This window comes from Ceratotherium simum, chromosome 12 (assembly GCF_057802395.1).
Source record: "Ceratotherium simum simum isolate JZ-2026a chromosome 12, ASM5780239v1, whole genome shotgun sequence".
NCBI lineage: Eukaryota > Metazoa > Chordata > Mammalia > Perissodactyla > Rhinocerotidae > Ceratotherium > Ceratotherium simum.
The window spans coordinates 13,406,923-13,425,868 of record NC_141911.1 but is presented as its reverse complement, the minus strand read 5'-3'; the positions used below and the strand labels follow the sequence as shown (position 1 = coordinate 13,425,868).

At 34.3% G+C, this 18,946-nt stretch overlaps 1 protein-coding gene across 3 annotated transcripts in view; it reads right to left on the bottom strand.

Annotated features, from left to right (window-relative positions):
• Positions 1 to 850: 850 nt before the first annotated feature.
• FBXO8 (F-box protein 8) overlaps positions 851 to 18,946 on the bottom strand; it is a 47,110-nt gene continuing 29,014 nt past the window's right edge. For all 3 annotated transcript variants that reach the window (XM_004433498.2, XM_087437419.1, XM_087437418.1), the window contains 3 exons: positions 4,249 to 4,367; positions 2,848 to 3,044; positions 851 to 1,488 (listed from right to left, as the gene is read on the bottom strand). In XM_004433498.2, coding sequence (XP_004433555.1) covers positions 1,301 to 1,488; positions 2,848 to 3,044; positions 4,249 to 4,367 — 504 coding nt within the window. In that variant the 3' untranslated portion in view covers positions 851 to 1,300. The remainder of the gene's footprint in view (positions 1,489 to 2,847; positions 3,045 to 4,248; positions 4,368 to 18,946) is intronic.

Here is an 18,946-nt window from a genome sequence, read left to right as displayed (position 1 = left end):
CACTTTATACGGGACGCTGCCACAGCATAGCTTGCCAAGCAGTGCAACAGTGCGCGCCCGGGATCCGAACCAGCAAACCCCGGGCCACCGCAGCGGAGCGCTCGCACTTAACAGCTTGCGCCACCAGGCCGGCCCTAAACTAGCAGTTCTATGCATCACATAGTGTATTATTCCAAAGCTGATGCTTTTCACTTAATGTATTTCCAGGGAACTTCTGACCTACCATATAAATATACTGTTCTTTATCATTTCAATGCTAGGTCTTTTAATTATTAAATAATTGTTAATTAAGCTATACTTTACACATTTGCTCTCAATTAAGCAGTGTTTTTCCTTTCATTACCCAATCATGTAACACCGTGAAGGCAAAGCCCATGTGTAGGTATCACTAGTACCCAGCACAGGGGTTAGCACATGGAAGGCCCTTGGTAAATACTTATTCAATAAAGAAGGTTTCCTATCATTCACAATTTCCCTTTCTCAACTGATTCTAAACAAAATCATCAAGATTAGGAGAAGAGTAAAGTTGGACTAATTACTTCAGATATAAGTTCTAATAACATTTTGTTCTTCTATGTGGAAATCTTATATTTTAACATATTTTGCTATCTCAAATGGTTTAAAGGACTTAGTGAGTCTTGACTAACCCATAGACTTTAAAAATGAAAAGTCAAGTGATGACTTTATATTATAAAAATAAGTGCCTGTTTTGCATACTAATATAGTAACAAATCAATACTCTTTTCAAAGTTCAAAGGAAAGGGAATCTGGTATTGGTTTCTATTGAAGTCAAATCCAACTTTTATGAAGACAGTAATAATCTCAGAAGCAAATAAATTTCAGAACTCAGTTTGAGAGAAAAAGGAAAGGCTTTAGTTAAAATCTTTACAATAAAATAATTATGATTATAAATTTCTTTAGTTAAATATGTACACATTACATGGTATTTTAAAAAAGAATGGAAATGAATAAAGTTTTTCAGGCAAATCTAATGCACAAATATACCATCTTTTAGAGTATAATGTCAGTTTAACATTCTTAAACAGCTGTGTCAGACAATGGCTCTGCTTTGTGCAAAACATGATAAGCAAAACTGAGAAAACTTTTGCAAAATTCTTTAGTTCCCCAAGGAAATTACTAAAAAAGAAAACAGTAAAAGGAAAAAAAAGGTTGTACACTCAAGCTTGATTGTATACAGAGGCCAGAATGACCAGCACTAATGTAACCCCCATATTTGCTAAATAAGTCCTTGGGTAGCTTTAGTCTGAACTTAAAAGTTGAAGTCCTAGCAATTGTGCTTTTATGCAGCCACATGGCCAATAAGGTAGATGTTGTCATAAAGGTGCCCTACAAAATCTTCACTAATGTTTTGAGCAGCACGACGGGTATTTCGAATAAATTCTCTTTTTGACATTTTATTCTTCACATGAGGGCTAGTGAGGTCAATGGAAAGTAGAATCAAAGAGTAGCACAGTACATAGACAGCATCTGGAATTAAAAAGAAACACTTGAAATTATTAGCTGGTTTAAAAAACGTGATCCCAAAGGAATTCAATAATGCAAAGATATTCATAATTTTGAGAAATCAACATTAGAAAATAACTAAATACAGGATGACCAACTCATCATAGTTTGCCTGCGCCTTGCCCAGTTCTAGCATTGGAAGTCCTGTGACCATCCTAACTGAAGGCCAATTCAGTGAGCGTTTTCTTCAATTCAAAAGAACTTTAGAATAGTTCAGGAGTCCACAGTGAAAACTCATTTTAAATTTGAAAATTTCAGAATTGGCTTTATTTTTATCTTTGTTTTCAACTGTGATATTCCCATTCAATTATCCATAAAGTACATTTTTCTGTCAGTATATTTATCTTCCCATTCTTAAAAAAAAGTCACATTTATTTACATGGAATGCTTTTACAAAAATCTAATTTAATTTGAAAGCATCTTGAATGACAAGAAATGCATTACCTTGGTACTAGAAAATAAAATGGAAACAACTTATAAGATTATTAAATTAACATTCTCTTTTAAGATATATATTTTAAAATTTTATGGAATTTACATATTAATTTCAAAAGTAAATCTTTAGGGAAAAGATTGCTAAACCTGACTGAGCAAAAAAAGAAAATTTCTTCTTTGTATATGCTCAGGATAATATTTGATGTTTACTATTAAAACAGTAACAAACTTCATGATACTGCTACTACTATGGTGTTTATTTCAGAATCCTGCAATCTTAAAGTAAGTTAAACATTGTATCTTGTAAAAGTATGTCAGCAAATTTCATATGATAGGTAAATGTTTTGTAATTTCTGCTTAATAAGATAAGAAATAAAATTCTTGATATGAAGAGATAACTAAAGCTATATCAAATGAAAAAATATGTAGGAGACAGGCTATATTGTACACACACAGATATATACACAAACAATAAAAACTAGTTGTATTAGAAATAAATTTTAGTAGAAAAATTCTAGATGTTACCTATGTAATATGTGGATTATTAAAAACTTTAAAAATAATTTCTCAAGATTTAATTAGATTAGTAAAAATATCCAATGTTCAAACAAGAATAATTTTAAAGAATTTATATAGCTAAGTCTAACTTTCTTCCTAAAACAGTATGTTTACTATATATAAATGATAGCTATGACAAACTAAAGTGTTCCTTCTAAGCTCCCATAAATGATGTATTCCATTGAAGTAGTCATTGCTACAAGCACTAAAAGAAGCATTTGTAATTACTGAAAGCAAGTTTCCCCATGGTGAGAAAAATGTCTCATATACTACTATCGTTACCTGGAGGTGGGAAGGGGGAAGGAAGGAATTCACTATATATAGTCTTACCAGGACTAAGGCCAAGTTCTCGCATTAAATCAGGGTTACAAGCACAGAATCTATGTGAGAACTTTGTTATAAGAGTTTCAAGATACTCCCCACGCTCTTCAGGTGCATGGATATGACGAAAAAATTCTCTCAGTGCATTGGGCAAGAATTGATTTCTAAAATTATGCAATGTTACAAGGTCATCCAAGACATCTCTCCTAGTAGAAAAAGAAAAAGATATAGCTCTAGTTAACGTTTCTCTATTAAAAAATGATAAGAAAAATTATAAATTGTCATTTTTTCGATGAAAATACTTTATTACTGATCACCAAATAGCTAATCCCATAAAGAATATGTAATTCTTAAAATTAAAAAAAAACTATGATTATTTAAGAAATTAAACAATTTAAAAAATTTTTTGTAAATAGGTTATAACAAGGTGAAACTAGTATTTCTAATTATAAAATGAAGAAAAAATGAACTTTGCAGTATAAAAAGGGCAGCTTCTTTTCAAGTGTCTTCTTGGCTAAATCCAAATACCAACAGAATTCTTTATTTTTTAATTATGAAAATAATGAGAGTTTTCACTTTCCATACCAAACCACATCACCAGAAGTAACAACTGTTTATGTAGACTTTCTAAAATGTCTATATATTGTTCCAAAATTTGCTTTTGCTTATTTCACATAGTATACTGTGAACAGCTTTCCACGTCTTCACCCATAGATTTAAGTCATTCTTTTTAATGGTTCCACAGTACCCCATCTTATGGATGCAACAATTTTATTGATATATATTTAGGTTATTTACAATTACATAAATATTTGTGTATATGAACTATTATTTTTTTTTGCTGAGGAAGATTCGCCCTGAGCTAACATCTGCTGTCAATCTTCCACTTTTTTTTTTTTGTGAGCCACCGCTACAGCATGGCCACTGACAGACGAGTGGTGTGGCTACACGCCCGGGAACCAAACTTGGGCCGCCGAAGCAGAGCACACCGAACTTTAACAGCTAGGCCATTGGGGATGGCCCCATAAATTATTTTTTTATCAACAGCATTCTAATAAATAGTCATACTTTGTTATAATATGCTTCAATTCTTACTGAACTCAACCATGATCATGATCATAACCTTTAACTTCTACCAGTTGCTTATGGCAGGGATAGGCAAACTACACCTAGTGGGCCAAATATGGCCCACTGCCTGCTTTTGTAAATAAAGTTTTATTAGAACACAGCCACACTTATTTGTTTACATTCTGTCTACATCTGCTTTCATGACACAATGGCAGAGTTATAAATAGCTGTGACAGAGATTTTGCAACTAGATGATTGCTATGTAGTATAGTTTTAAAAATAAAACAACTCATTGAAGCATTACTTAACTCATTTTTGATGAAAAGTTTAATTTTTTTTTACCTTTCATCAAGATAGATTCTCAGTTTTTTCCAATTTAGTGTTCTTGTACAGAAGATGAACTTTGCTATTTCCTTTGGTGAATCATCTAGGATACCCTTGGACATAAAGTAGTTCACTCCCTAAGGCCAAAAGACAAATCTACATAAATAAAATCAGTCTTTATTTATAAATTTTAACAATTAGGCAATAGAAGAACAATAGCCATAGATTCTTTCCAGCATTAATAGACTTTTTATAGCTTTAACATGCAAAATACAAGCTAGAACTTGAACTGAAACTACTATTTGCGGTTGATAGTTTACATGCAATGGAAAGTAGGAAATTCAAAGTTAAGACTCCTAAAATTGAAATCCTAATTCAATTTTCTGGCTCATGTCAGTTAAAACTAACTATACAGAAATATGGCTTAAATGAGGGGCAGAAACTACTATGTAGACTTTAAAATAAGCCATGTAACAAACACTTCTGCTGCCTCATAGAAAACATGATTTCTTAAAGCTCAGATACATATTCTAATACACTATTCAAGGAAATAGCTGTTTGAGAAAAAAAGATTCTCCAAATGAAAGACTAACAATTTATTAGAAAAATAATTAATTTAACTTAAAGTAAAGTGGGCATAGTTCCAGGCAGGTTTATGGGTTGTACACACTTTGGCTTTAAGCATTGCTACATTCTATAAGAACTGAACTCCAATACATACTAAGGCAAAACATAGTAAGACAAAAGAATTTCAATCTTTTCCATAGGATTTATCTTTGAATTTCCTTTTCTCTGCATGCCAAGTTTTCCAGAGAAGCATTATCCATAAGTTTGTACTTACTTTAGATTTAAATCAACAACAACAAAACATCAACAAAAAATCAAACGCTGAAACCAATGTTCTCTCATGTACATGGAGGTCACATTCAAATAAATGCCTCACATGGATTTGAATGTGTAGTTATTGAAATAAAAGGCAGGTGTGTTTATTTCAACTTGCAGTTATCCAGATACATGCATTCCCATGAATGCTTATGTCTGGATAATAGCATGTTGTGTGCAGTTAATTGGTAGAGAAAATGACGTATTATATATACACAACATACTGTTTTCACACATAAATTCCTTCAGCATTTCTTCCCTTTTACAAACACTTACATAGTACTCAGAAATATTGCACACATTAAGAATTCAAAAAGTTGGAAGAATTTTTATAAAAGACTCTTCAAGATAAAAACTCATAAAATTTTTATATTAAAAATTTAAAAAGCAATTTGGTACCATGAGGTAATGCTTTTGAAAGTTATAATTATCTGTAAATTATAATTCAAAGATAAGATTCTTTTTATATAAAACTAATTTTATGAGCCATCAGGATAATATCCTAATAGCAATGTTATCAAATTCTCATGTGAATTTTAATAATACAAAAGCAATGCTACAGCACTGATTTTAAAAATGTATATAAAGAAGAACAGAATGTGATAATATGAAACTTTCTTGTCAACTCAATTGTAAGCTATATTTCAGACTGCATCCTGGATACAAGACTAGAAAATGTAACATGATCAAGATGGAAAGCCAAAGAATTTGGAATGAGGCTCTCAGCAATTGTCTGAGGGGGCAGGAAGTAGAGAAATAGTAATGCTTGTTCCATCCTTTCTTCCATTAGTTTGAATAATCGAGAGTTGACTGTATATTTAATTGCTCTACTTAGCAAAAATTGTCAGGTTTGATTTTTTCCAAAATTCCTCCACTTAAAAGAATAACAATATTTCAGAAGTATTTCCAGTGCTTAATTTTAACCCAAGTGACTCAAAGACAAAGGAATGTCAATTAAGTATTATTTAATAGGCTCTTTATTCATACCTACTTGTAAATCAATATTTAAGAGATGTAAAACTAATTCTAATCTCCCTTTTAAAAATTACACAAAATATAAAAACCACTAATATGATCTATTAAATAGTATATAATTCTCTAATTATACGATATATGCCATTTTAATATCATTTGATGCTCCTTGGTATTTGCCTCATGTAAGCATCATAAAAACATACTCTTGCTCATTTCCTTTTTTATGGAATCATGTTTTGAGAATTTAATATCTAACTTAACTTGAGTTCTCCAAAATCAATCAAATACAAGGAGTAAGCACATACACAGTCAAACAGTTTTAAACCCAATCCTAAAAAATGAGGAACACAGCTTGAAAGAAGCCAATTCTGCTAGGGGAGAGGAGGTCATCAGTTTCAAGTCTGGGATTTCTCTGCAAAGGAAGATTACTTTAGAAGGGCTAGCAAAGTGAAGGGTAAGGGGATGACAAATAGGAAAAGGCATGGGACCAGATTATAATCTTCTTCAATAAGCAAGCTGGCAATCACTTGAATTCCTATCTTGTTATGTAAGCAATGAAATATAAAAGAAACCATAGGATGACATCTGTTGAATAACTGTACACTTGTTTAATAAGTGGTATAAATATTTTTTATTTTTAATAAAGTTTTGGGAGAATGGTACAGAGAGATTCCTAGACCACACAGCATATTAGTTATTAATCAGGACTAGAACTGTCAGCAGTGTGTGTGTGTGTGTGTGTGTGTGTGTGTGTGTGTGTGTGGTGTCTCACAAGCTAAGGAAATCATGAACATTAATATTAGCCTGTATTAACATAGTTTCCAGAAAAGGGAAAGCTGTAGTTCACTATTATCTACATGATTCACTATAAAAGTGTCGAATTAGGAATCTCTATTCTAGATGAGTACAGGAGTAGAGTTAGCGAGTGTCAGTGATAGGGAGGCAGGTTAGTGCCACATAAGGAAGGGCATGCTTGCAACTACAGTTAACTGAGTTATTTAAAGGGCAATAGTTTGCCATTCGCTTGATTTTATTTTTTTTACATTTCCAAAGTAAGCTTAAGCTTCAAATTATTACTACATACTTACTTTAACTTGACCGGTTAATCTATATAAATTTTAACTTCATTATGCAAACTCTATTCTGTTCAACTTATAGAATTATTTACATTGTTATAGTCAGTGTAGTTCCTTTTTTTCCTGTGGGGATAACTCTAAAACATTTCTGACATACAACTCTGAGATAAATTATGATGGTGTCAGTTCTATAATGAGTTGGCTCCACAGCATAAAGGCAAGCTCTTGTCAGCTGAAAGAAAACTATTGGTCAAATGGATTTTATTTAAAAAATAGATTTAAAGGAAAGTTACAGTGAGGTAATTCATATTATGAAAATGGATTGGATATAGATATTAGGCTTCATAATTCTTTGTAAAATGATAAACTGGTAAATAATGTTCATGTTACAAATCTTAAATTTCTTAGTAATGTGATTTTTGAAAGAAGCATCCATTTAATTTTAGATTAAATATAAAGATGAACACCCAAAGAATAGTTTGTAAAACAGACATATGTAGGTCTTGTATATATACATACAGATAGGTATGTATCTGCTTTAAAAGTATTTCTAAAACACTGAATAAAAACAAATATATTAAAATTGTCCACATCTTTATTTAAAAATGTGTTAAGCACAAGGCATATATGTATACGCAAGGTATTCAGTGAGAGACACTGAGAAGTATAGAACAGAGTTTTACTCTAAGAAAATCTAAAGTTTATCTGGGGAGATGAGACAGGTATGCAAATAACTAGAATATACACATGATAAATCTATGATACAAGGCAGTCAAATAAGGCCTAAATGAATGATTATAAAAAAAATAAGTGTTTCAGTAGTTTAATGAAAGGAAAAATCACTGTGGGACAGGACATTTGGATGAGGTTTCCTGGAATATCTACTTTGACGGAATGGTAGGAATTTAGATAGCTGAGAATGAGAACACTAAACAAGAATATTTCAGTCAATATTGTATTATGTGAGCAAAAGCATTGTAAGATAAAAAACTCAGGCTATTATCAGGAAAGAGGGGGAACTATCTTGGGTTTGAGAACAAGTCTGGAGCCGCACTGTAGCAGAAATAGTGCTGAATTTTAGGGTAAGAAGTTTATTCTCTACTCTACGTAACTGAGTAACTGAAAGCCTCTGAAGGCTTTCAATATGATGAAGCAATGGCCTGCAACGTAAATTTGACATCAATATAAAGAGAAATAATGGAAGGGAAATTAGACATAGGCTACCACAACTGTCCAGGACTGAAAGTGTGGAAAAGCAATAGAAATACCAAGGAAAGAATCTATTCTAAAACATGTGGGGAAAAAACCCATATGCTACATATATGAAAATAAATGGTAGGAGCATGATTAATATACTGGCTATCAAGCCAAGGGATAATGAAAAGTGAAAAATAAAGATAACTGATGTTTCTGGCTGAGATGAGGAAGGAAATGACTGACAGAAAAAAAAAACACAGGTTATAGAGGGTGTTGATTTGAAGGAAACAGTGATGAGTTTGGTCTTAGAAACGTTCAATTTCAAGTAATGATAGATACAACTAGAAAGGCAGGGTAGACAGTTGGCAATGTAATATGATATAAAGAAAGTAAGGGCTGAAGGCACGGATTAAGGATCTTGAATAAGAAGAGTCAGTAAGGGAGCAGATAATGAAGAGGACAGGGATAGAATAATATCCCAAAGGCTAAGAGCCTTTGAAATTTAAATAAAAGGGTACACAACGCAATTACATAGTACAGTTGAAAGAGCATAATGTTCAGAAGAGGAACTAAGTCATGGCTCTGCTGCTTAATGATTATGTGAACATAATTTACTCAACCTTTCCGAGCCTGTTTCCTAATCAGTAAAAATCTTATTTAGATGGCGATTGTGAAGGTAGAAAAGTGCCTAGCACAGAACATGGCTAGTTTCCTTTTTCTTTCAGATAGCTCAAGGAGACGAAATGGGAAAAGGGGGCACTGGATTTGGTGATTGGGAGAAAAGAAAGTAGTGACTTTCAAGAGGTCTCTTTCTGGAGTAATGGAAGTGTAAGTAGAAACCAAGAAATGAGCTCAAGATATGGAAACCAAGTATAGCCCACTCACTTGAAAAATGTATTAGTACAAAGCAGGAAAAAATAAATGGCAAAATTAGGGGGCAAACAGATAAAATGAATTTTTTTCAAGATAATTTTGACCTATGCATGTCAGAAGACAAAAGAAAGAGAACCAAAGGAGAGAGGAAAAGACTGACGTGCAGGAGAAAGAGGAGATAACGGGAGCAGCAAGGTAGAGAAAAGAATTGAAAATACAGGTGGAGTTTATGATACTTTCTAGGCCTGGAGGACAGGACAGTAGTGTTGGTTCAGAGACAGGTATATTAAGAAACTGGTAAGAGCAGAAAACATAGTGCATGTCAGTTTTCTTCTTAGAGCAGACAAACCATCTGGAGAAAGCTGGAAAAGAGAAAGCTGATTTGGATCCTCGAGAAAGTGGAAGATTTCTATCAACACTGGTGTGAGGTATAACAGGGAATCCACTAGAAATAAACAAAAGGAGTGCCAAGTGGCAATGAGAACCCAGGAGAAGCTAATGTGAATTCATCCCGTGTCATGTGAAGGTTTTCTTTAATAGAACAGATGTTTTCAGAGACCCAAGGGGAAAAAAAAAAAAAAATCAAGAAATTTTGTAAAGCAAATTCCATAGAGTATGTCACAAAAATTTGTTAAGCAAATAATAGTACCAAGACTTACACAATCAACTAAGAGTGGTGAGCTGTTTTTATGGAATTTGTTTAGGTGGCAAACACAAATAATTCAAGAAATCATAAACAAATAGTTTAAACCAATATTAAAGAATTTAGAATAAAGAAAGAGGGGCCGGCCCCGTGGTGCAAGCGGTTAAGTGCGCGCGCTCTGCTGCGGCGGCCCGGGGTTCGCCGGTTCGGATCCTGGGGATGCGCACAGACGCACTGCTTGGCAAACCATGCTGTGGCGGCGTCCCATATAAAATGGAGGAAGATGGGCACGTATGTTAGCCCAGGGCCAGTCTTCCTCAGCAAAAAAAAAAAAAAAAAAAAAAGATGAGGATTGGCAGATGTTAGCACAGGGCTGATCTCACAAAAAAAAAAAAAAAAAAGAGATGTTGAAGCTTAGTAACCTATATAATGCATCTCTCCATTTTCTTATAAGAATGGCTCTTTTCACATAAGCAGTCATGTTTTAAGATATAGCTACTTTGTTTCTTTTCTTCTATTACATAAATATCCATGCTTTCTCTCCCCTTTTAATAAAGATTTATTTTTTGACTCACACCATTATTATCCACAGTGTGCTTCAAAAGCAAAACCTACCATATATATGTTTAGAACCAGAAAATATATATTTGGGAACAGAGTAAATTCTAGAAAACTATGCATGCAAAGCCAAATGGAAAAGCACTAACTTTTTCTGTGAACCTAAACCTGCTCAAATAAATAAATAAATAAATAAATAAAGTCTTACTTAAAAAAAAAAAAAAGAGTACTGACTACTGGTACTGAAAATACTGGCTATTGGCACAGACGTTTGGCAGAAACATTGTGTAACAGTTGGTATCAATAAAAGAAATCACTAATAAAACAAAATTGTGACATACAAGGGAGTATTCTTAATTTGTTTTTCCTAAATAACAGGATAGTAAAGAAATTCACAAAAAAAATTTAGTTTAGCCAGTTTTGTTCAATGTAAACAACATAAATCCAGTACTGTGTATACAATGTAAAATCCAGCACTGAGGCTACTACTTTTCAAGTAATAAACCTGTCCTTAGAATAGAAAGAAAACTGGACACTGCATTTAATTTTCTTTTTAAAACGACATTTGGGGGCCGGCCTGTGGCTTAGCAGTTAAGTGCGCGTGCTCCGCTGCTGGCGGCCCGGGTTCAGATCCCCCGCGTGCATGGACGCACCGCTTGTCCGGCCATGCTGAGGCCGTGTCCCACATAGAGCAACTAGAAGGATGTGCAGCTATGACATACAACTATCTACTGGGGCTTTGGGGGAAAAAAATAAATCAATAAAAATTATTAAAAAAAGTAATAAAAAAATAAAACGACATTTGAAGACTTTTAAAATAACAATCCTTAAATTTTAACAATAAATATTCATAAAACAAAATAGCTCAATCAGGATTTCTAATTTTTCTTTCAATAGAACTGATATATTAATATTTGAGGATACATTTTACACACAGTGAAATGAACAATTGAAATGTCACCTTTTCACAGTAAAGGTAATGTAAAAATTAGGAGATACAATGTATGTTATGAAAACCTTACTTTCTGGATAGTAAAAAAAAAAATCAGCATATCAGAGGGCAGCCCTCTACAGGTCAAATGGTAGTACTGCCGTTGTCTTCTTTGAAAATAGCAGCAACAATGGTTAAGATGAGTGTTCTGACACTATTTCTTCTTTTTTATAGTGCTTTCGGAAATGCTAAGAAAAATGTAAAATCTATTAATTCTTGTTCAGTCCAGCAGTTCTCATGCTCCCTATTTAATCAGAGAACCTGTGTTCTATGGTTAAGGGAAAAAAACCCACATAGAACTTGAATAGCTGAAATTCATCCAGGGATATGTATTCTGCAAACAAAAATATCAACACCTTGCTTTTTTAACTGCAGTAAAATAAATGCAGATTACTTAATGAGCAAGTTTAAGACTAGGTATCCATGTTTTTATCCTGTCATTTCATTTCATTGTACCCATTAAGTTTTGCAATGTTTTCTCCTTTCTGTAAATTTCCACGCCACTCTCCTTTGTGTAACACTGACTTTCAGCACATACTTCAGAAATGTCACACACTGCTTTTATTCACGGTAATTTAAGCTGCTCATACATCCTATAATTGTTATTCCCAATCTAGTCACTACGTTCAAAGACTAAAGCAAAAACTAGGGCCAGGTTTTTAAAGCTGTCCTATGTGGAAAGATTATTTTATAAGAGCCATAAGTAACGTTTTCATCTTACTGAGGTACGCATAACTAGGCTATTCACTGGAAGGCTCTGTGTGACTTAGCAGTAACAGGAAAGGGGGTAATGAAAATTGGGAAAGAAATGTGAAGATAATTTTGACGTCAGTTTGAAATCTGAATTGCAGATTTCTGTCTTGTCTCTTCCCTGGGAAGAACAGGGAGCCCACACTGGCCATACTTCTGGGGGAGAAGAGACAGCTGTAAAGAGAAGAGAGAGTGCCAAAATCCTGTAGCTAGTTCCCTCTGATAGCTACAGAAATTGGTCAGAAGATCACACTTTATCTGAAGGATAATGAAGAGTCATACTGTTCAGTTTTGAGTATGGACTATGAAATGAAATCAGTTTATTCACGGACCTTGTTTGCACCGGCAAGGACTTCAGCTTCCAAGAACAATTTATGGAGAACATTTCAGCACATTAAAGTGCACAATGCTGAGAAATTGCTAAGAACAGTCACACAGATACCCTAAATTATTTGCAGCTAGAAGATGTCAACAGGAAATCTCACATTAAGGAGGGGCAGTTCAAAGAAAATCAAAAGAAAAATGGAAAATCCACTCTAATAGAGTCCAGGGAAAATGGAGGAGAGGAGTAGGACAGATCTTTCTGCTTCTTTTCCATAGGAGAGGAAGCAATGACACTAGACAGAATAACATGAACTTCATTACCTAAGGTTTTAAATAACAATAAAAGTCCCTATTAATTAGTCTAATAGCCTCAAACAGAAAAAGAACCATATCTGTGAGTTCTAATAGTCCCCAAAATAGATCAACAAGATGATGAATATGAAGGTACTTCCTAAATGATAAATTACTACTAATATTTATTTATTTATTTTTTGTGAGGAAGATCAGCCCTGAGCTAACATCCATGCCAATCCTCCTCTTTTTTTGCTGAGGAAGACTGGCCCTGGGCTAACATCCATGCCCATCTTCCTCCACTTTATGTGGGATGCCACCAAAGCATGGCCTGACAAGCGGTGCGTCAGTGCGCGCCCCGGATCCCAACCCAGGCTGCCAGCAGCTGAGCATGCGCACTTAACCGCTACGACACAGGGCAGGCCCACTACTAATAATTAAATATAACAATCATTATTGTAATTATTATTGACAAAGTTGCTGGCAGTGGAGGTAAGCTTCTTTGAAAAGTACATTCTATCTCTAATCTGTCTGTAAATTAGAAAAAGAAAGCATTACAATCAAAATATGGAGAGAAACCTCTATTAGGTTAAGGTACGATTAATAACAATTCAAACTAATGAGAAAGTGACACATGTGAACACCAATGTTAGCTAATTTAGAATTTCTGCTTTATAAAAATTACACACAAATATTCCATTTGCAATGTGTATATTTATAACTCTTTAAATGACTAACTTTGATAAATAAAAATTATATTATCATATTACCTAGATTTTAATATCTACATTTATAAATATATTTTAACAGCTCTGAAACAATTTTGAAATAAACAACATTAAAAAAAACCCCAAATCTTAACAGTAGACAAGCAGAGATGGAAGTTGGGATTTAAATGGTAGTTTCACTGCCAGCGCATGTGTATAATTATTCATGTAATTAAAGTATCTATTCATTCTACCACCATTTCTGCCAAGACACATGTTTTAATTTGAACATAATTTTGGAACATAATTATTGCTTAAAATGTCCTCAAAAAGACTGAACTACGCAGCACCACTGAAACAAAAAGTTACTGTATATGCAAAAGATTGCTCATTACATGCCAGGAAATGAAATCAAAGGGAAAGGGTCTCGGCATCTAAAGCCAGAAGATGTTGGTGTGACACATACGTACTTCATGAAGGACTATTACTCAGGTGTCAAATATTTATCTACTAGAATCCAAAAGTTCCAGGAGAGGAAGAACCCCAAAGCCTAGAGCAGTGCCTGGCTCTTGGTAGTATAAGCTGTTGTAGCTGTACTTCTAGTGTAAATATAAAGCTACATTTTGTTGAACAATTACAGGCACTAAGCACTTAATGTACATTATTTCATTTAATACTCACACCACCACCATGATATAGGTACTAACATTGTCCCCATTTTACAGATGGGGAAGCTGAAGCACAGAGAGGTTAAATAATTTGCCAAGGTCACAATCACACAGCTAGTAAGTGGAGAGATAAATAATAAATATTTGTTGAATGAATGTTTGAAGCTATCTAGAGATAGTTTCCAGCTGACTTTCAAGAGAAGCTGTGAACTTTTAAGGATTATATAATTAAATAAGGGGTAAAAAAGAGATAACAACAACAAAAACCTATGAGTTGGACCAAAACTCCAGTGTACTTTGAAATGTCTCAAATTATAAACTCTTCAAGGTCAGAGTCATCAGTTCAAAAAACAAAAAGCAACATGTTACTCTGATGCTCTATTTAACTGCTGGGGCCCAAAGTAGTTCGCAAAGATCTTAAGACTTTGATTATAAAGAAGACATCCTCAAAAACTTGATGATATGAAAAAAGAAAATGTTATATAATATTAGGGATAAATGTATACTACAGTTAGTTGGTTAAAAAATTGCATTTAATGTAGTGTTTCCTGCATACTCCCATATTTCAGGGCTGCTATTAAATTGATGGACTATTAAATTTAGTGTATTAAAGACACTAAAACATCTCCTGTACAATTAATGACAGGCAAGAATTGAAGAAATATTGTCTTTTAGATTTCTGATAAAGCACTCATACTTTAGAGTGACATTTACTGTGACTTTGTTAGCAGCAATTGCTAAATTTAGGAAAGACATGTAGGAGAGACAACTACCTTGGACATTAAAGCTGAGAACTTAAATCTAGAAAGTAATGTCAAGTTTCACTGAAACCGTGGTCCCACCAGATAAGGAAGAACATTTTGGAGGTATCAAGGTGGTCAGGCTATGATAAGGAAATAAAAGGGAAACAGATTTTTCTTTGAAATGTGCTTAAAATATTAACACAATATTACAAACTCTCCAGGTACATTTATCTAAATTGGTAACAAAAGTAAAATTCAAAGAAAGAAAAAATCTTGCTCATTTTAGCATTTCACATTTTTAAATTTGGTGTTGGTAGTATGGATGTTGTGGTGCTAAAATACTGTAACTTTATTCTTTTATCTAGTTGAAAGTCCTAGATCGATACATTGTCCACTAGTTTCTGTTTACTTTTACTCCAGACAATTCACACTAAATGAGATAAGAGTATCTCCCATAGCATATTGAGGAAAACAAAAGCAAATGCATCAAGTGGTTTGACTGAGGAATAAACTATGGGATACTCTAGCCCTGAATCTCTTTTTCAATTAGATTAAGACTAGAAGAGGGCCTGGGAAATTTGTTTCTCTCAGCAGCTTCTAAAACGTTTACACTGAGTCCACCAACATCTTTCTGTGGACTGACTCTACACCACATACTGGAATGACTCCTGGAGACAAGGGAAAGGGAGGGTGGCCAAAATATATTATGGTGAAGGTAGGGTGTAAAATAAACTGACTTAATAGACATAGGATAAAGTTGCCTTCTTAAACATAAAATCAACACATGATGGATCAGATTAAAAAGAGACAGACAGATAACATCCATACAGATCCATACACATGGCATGTTGCCCTCAAAAAAGTGAATGGCCTCCAATTTAGTATGACTTGACTAGTTGCAACCAGATTGAAGATATTAACTTATCTAGACAGAGGATGATATTTAGTGCCTGAGAGGCATAATTTTTCACTTTGACTCTAAAGCTGATGAAGGGAAAAGGGCTTTGCCAATGAACTTGAGCATTTTAGCTCTTTTAGGTAAGTAATTCTTATAGAGGAGAAAGCTTTTTAAGGTATATTCAGTGAAGGACTTCCCTCATTGTTAACTAGCTCCTTTTGCTCTGATTAAATTCTCATCAGCAAATTTGGGGATAAATTTAATTAATTTGCTAATGAAAGTTAGCAATGTTTATTTTTATAAAAAATAATTTGTGTTCAGGATTACATATCAAATTCTTAATGAGTTTGGGTAATAATAATAATGATGATGATGCATTAGGATGCTTTTGATTGCAAACAATAAGAACCCTCGATTCAAAAAAAAGTAAAGGGACTTAATACCTTGTATAACAAGAAGTTCCAAAGTAATTTGGCTCCAGGGTTGTTAAACGACTCACAGACAGCATCATGGACCTAATTATTTCTTTCTAATGTGCTATTCTCAGCATGTTACTAATATCCCTCATGGCTGAAAGATGGCTCCAGGTGTTCCTGTCATTACATCCTCATACACCAATGCCCAGAAGCACACATGTGCACACACACACAAATACACACACAGTACTAATTTCCTTTGTCTCTTTTTGAACCCTAAACAAATCTTCCTCTGCACATGTTCCTCCAATCTCATAGGTCAGAAGTGGATTACATGGATGCCGTGGAAGCCAAGGGGAATAAAATTAACATGATTTTCTTAGAATAACCTAAATTCAACTCTTGAGGCTTGCAATGGAGCCAGCATTTCAGCTGGCTGCGGTTATTTATCTTAGTGAGGAGTCTAAATGATGGGATTGAAACCCTGCCCATGTAGGGGTATTGTGATTTTTTTAAACAATTACTCTTACCACAGGATATAGTGGTATTAGAGGGAACACTATAACATCTCCTGAGTTCCCCCTATATCCTTCTGTTTTTCCCCACTCTGTGGGAGTAACTATTTCCTTCTGGTAATTAGGCTTAATCTCCTCAACCACAGCATAATTACCCACCCTCCCTCATACTTTTTTTCGGTCTGTTTGCTCAGTGGCAGGAGGACATAAAACAGCAAGAAGGTAGTCTCAGCAACCAAGTTGAATTGTTGTGCCTCTGGTGTCAATATTCCTCCTTTGGGTACTAAAGCTTCTAAACCAGCAGAGCCCAGAAATAAGAGAAGCAGCATCACAAATTTTGCGAGCAGCTCACTGGTAAAAATAGTGTTGCAGACACTTGAATACCTGCCCGAAGGCCATTTCATTCTTTTCATTGCTTCTACCATCTCAGCCACAGTGGCTAAATCATGATAAGTGTAAACCAATCATGTAATCCTTTCTATTCTGTTCTCTATTGGTCTAGTTACAGTTGCTAAATCATGATAAGTCTAAGCCAATCATGTAATCCTTTCTATTCTGTTCTCTATCGGTCATATAATTCAGTTCTGTTCATAAGAAATGAGCAGAAATACACTGAAGCCTCCTGAAAAAGATTTTTTTCTCCCTAATAAGCACAAGAAATTTGAGGAGACAGTTTCTTTGTCCCCTTTCTTTGTGCTGAGGATACTTTCATGTGAGAATGTAATGTGTTGAGATGATACCTATCTTGTTATTAAAAGAGGGTAAAAGTCGGGGCTGGCCCAGTGGCGTAGTGGTTAAATTTGTGCGCTCTGCATGGGTGGCCCAGGGTTCATGGGTTTGGATCCCAGGCGCAGACCTACACCACTCATCAAGCCATGCTGTGGCAGCATCCCACATACAAAATAGAGGAAGACTGGCACAAATGTTAGCTCAGGGACAATCTTCCTCAAGCAAAAAGAGGAAGATTGGCAACAGGTGTTAGCTCAGAGCCAATCTTCTTCACACACACACACACAAAAAAAGAGAGAGAGAGGGCAAAAGTCAACACACTGAGGGTCCATGATGAGATCAGTGTATCACTGAAAAAACTCTGGGATACCCACCTCTGGGCCTCTTTTGAAGTAAATAAATTTATGATTGAAGCCACTATTAGTTATGTTCTCTGTTCCTTCCAGTCTAAAACACCCTAGCTGATACATACAGGGAAAGTGGGTACTGCTATAGCAGATCATAAAATGTGAAATTGGCTGAGTGGAGCAGCATAGTGAAGGGCACTGAGGACCCAATTATTCCTAGATATATTTTAGTTTAAAACATAAGCTAAGAATTTAGGAATTTCAGTTTATCTTTCTTTCTGCTATCAGGCATTGTTCAAAGTATACCCATCTTACTGTCAACTTGGCTCAAGTTCTACTACCTATAAGTTTATTCCTGAGAGACTGATTCATTTTCAGTAGAAAGATAAAGTGAAATTTCTAGGCCTATAGAACTAAGAATAAAACCTTGAAAGGCAGTACATTTGCCAAACTAAAAAGCACCTCAGTGACCTGTCAGCCTTCACTGGGAATACCTTTGTGTTGCAGGAGATGATAAGATTCAACATAGTGTAGAGAATGAGATGACAAGGATATAATGATGAATGATCTGTTCCAAATTATTTGACCTGGATACTTATATCAATGTTTACAGGCAGTTATTTGAATTCAATATTGCTATTAGGTTTGTTGTTCTACCCTTATTTTCCAAACTAACACTTTCCTTAACATATTAGATGACAATCAAAATATGGAACATGGATAAATCTCTCAGTATTTTAAGACTCAACTGTCAGTTTTCTTTTTTTAAAAAAAAATACTATCAGACCAAATGAAGGAGAACAAATAATTATCGATTCATAGACTTTCAATACGAAAGAAGAGTACAGGTAAAATAAACATCAGATAGCTGTCGGTGAACAAAGGGTATTTGAATCATTCAATCTAGGTGTCTATCCATTTAGGAACACATATTTATTTACACATTGTAACATTACAGATAATCTATACTACCATATCTCAGAATGTGTTCCCTGGAATGTTACTTTACAAAAAAATCCCCCCAAAACAAACACTATGTCAAATAAATTTGGATAATACTGCATACAATAACCTCCTCTTACATACTCACAACATGCATTAATGTACTAAAGTTTTCGAAAAGTTATTCTGTA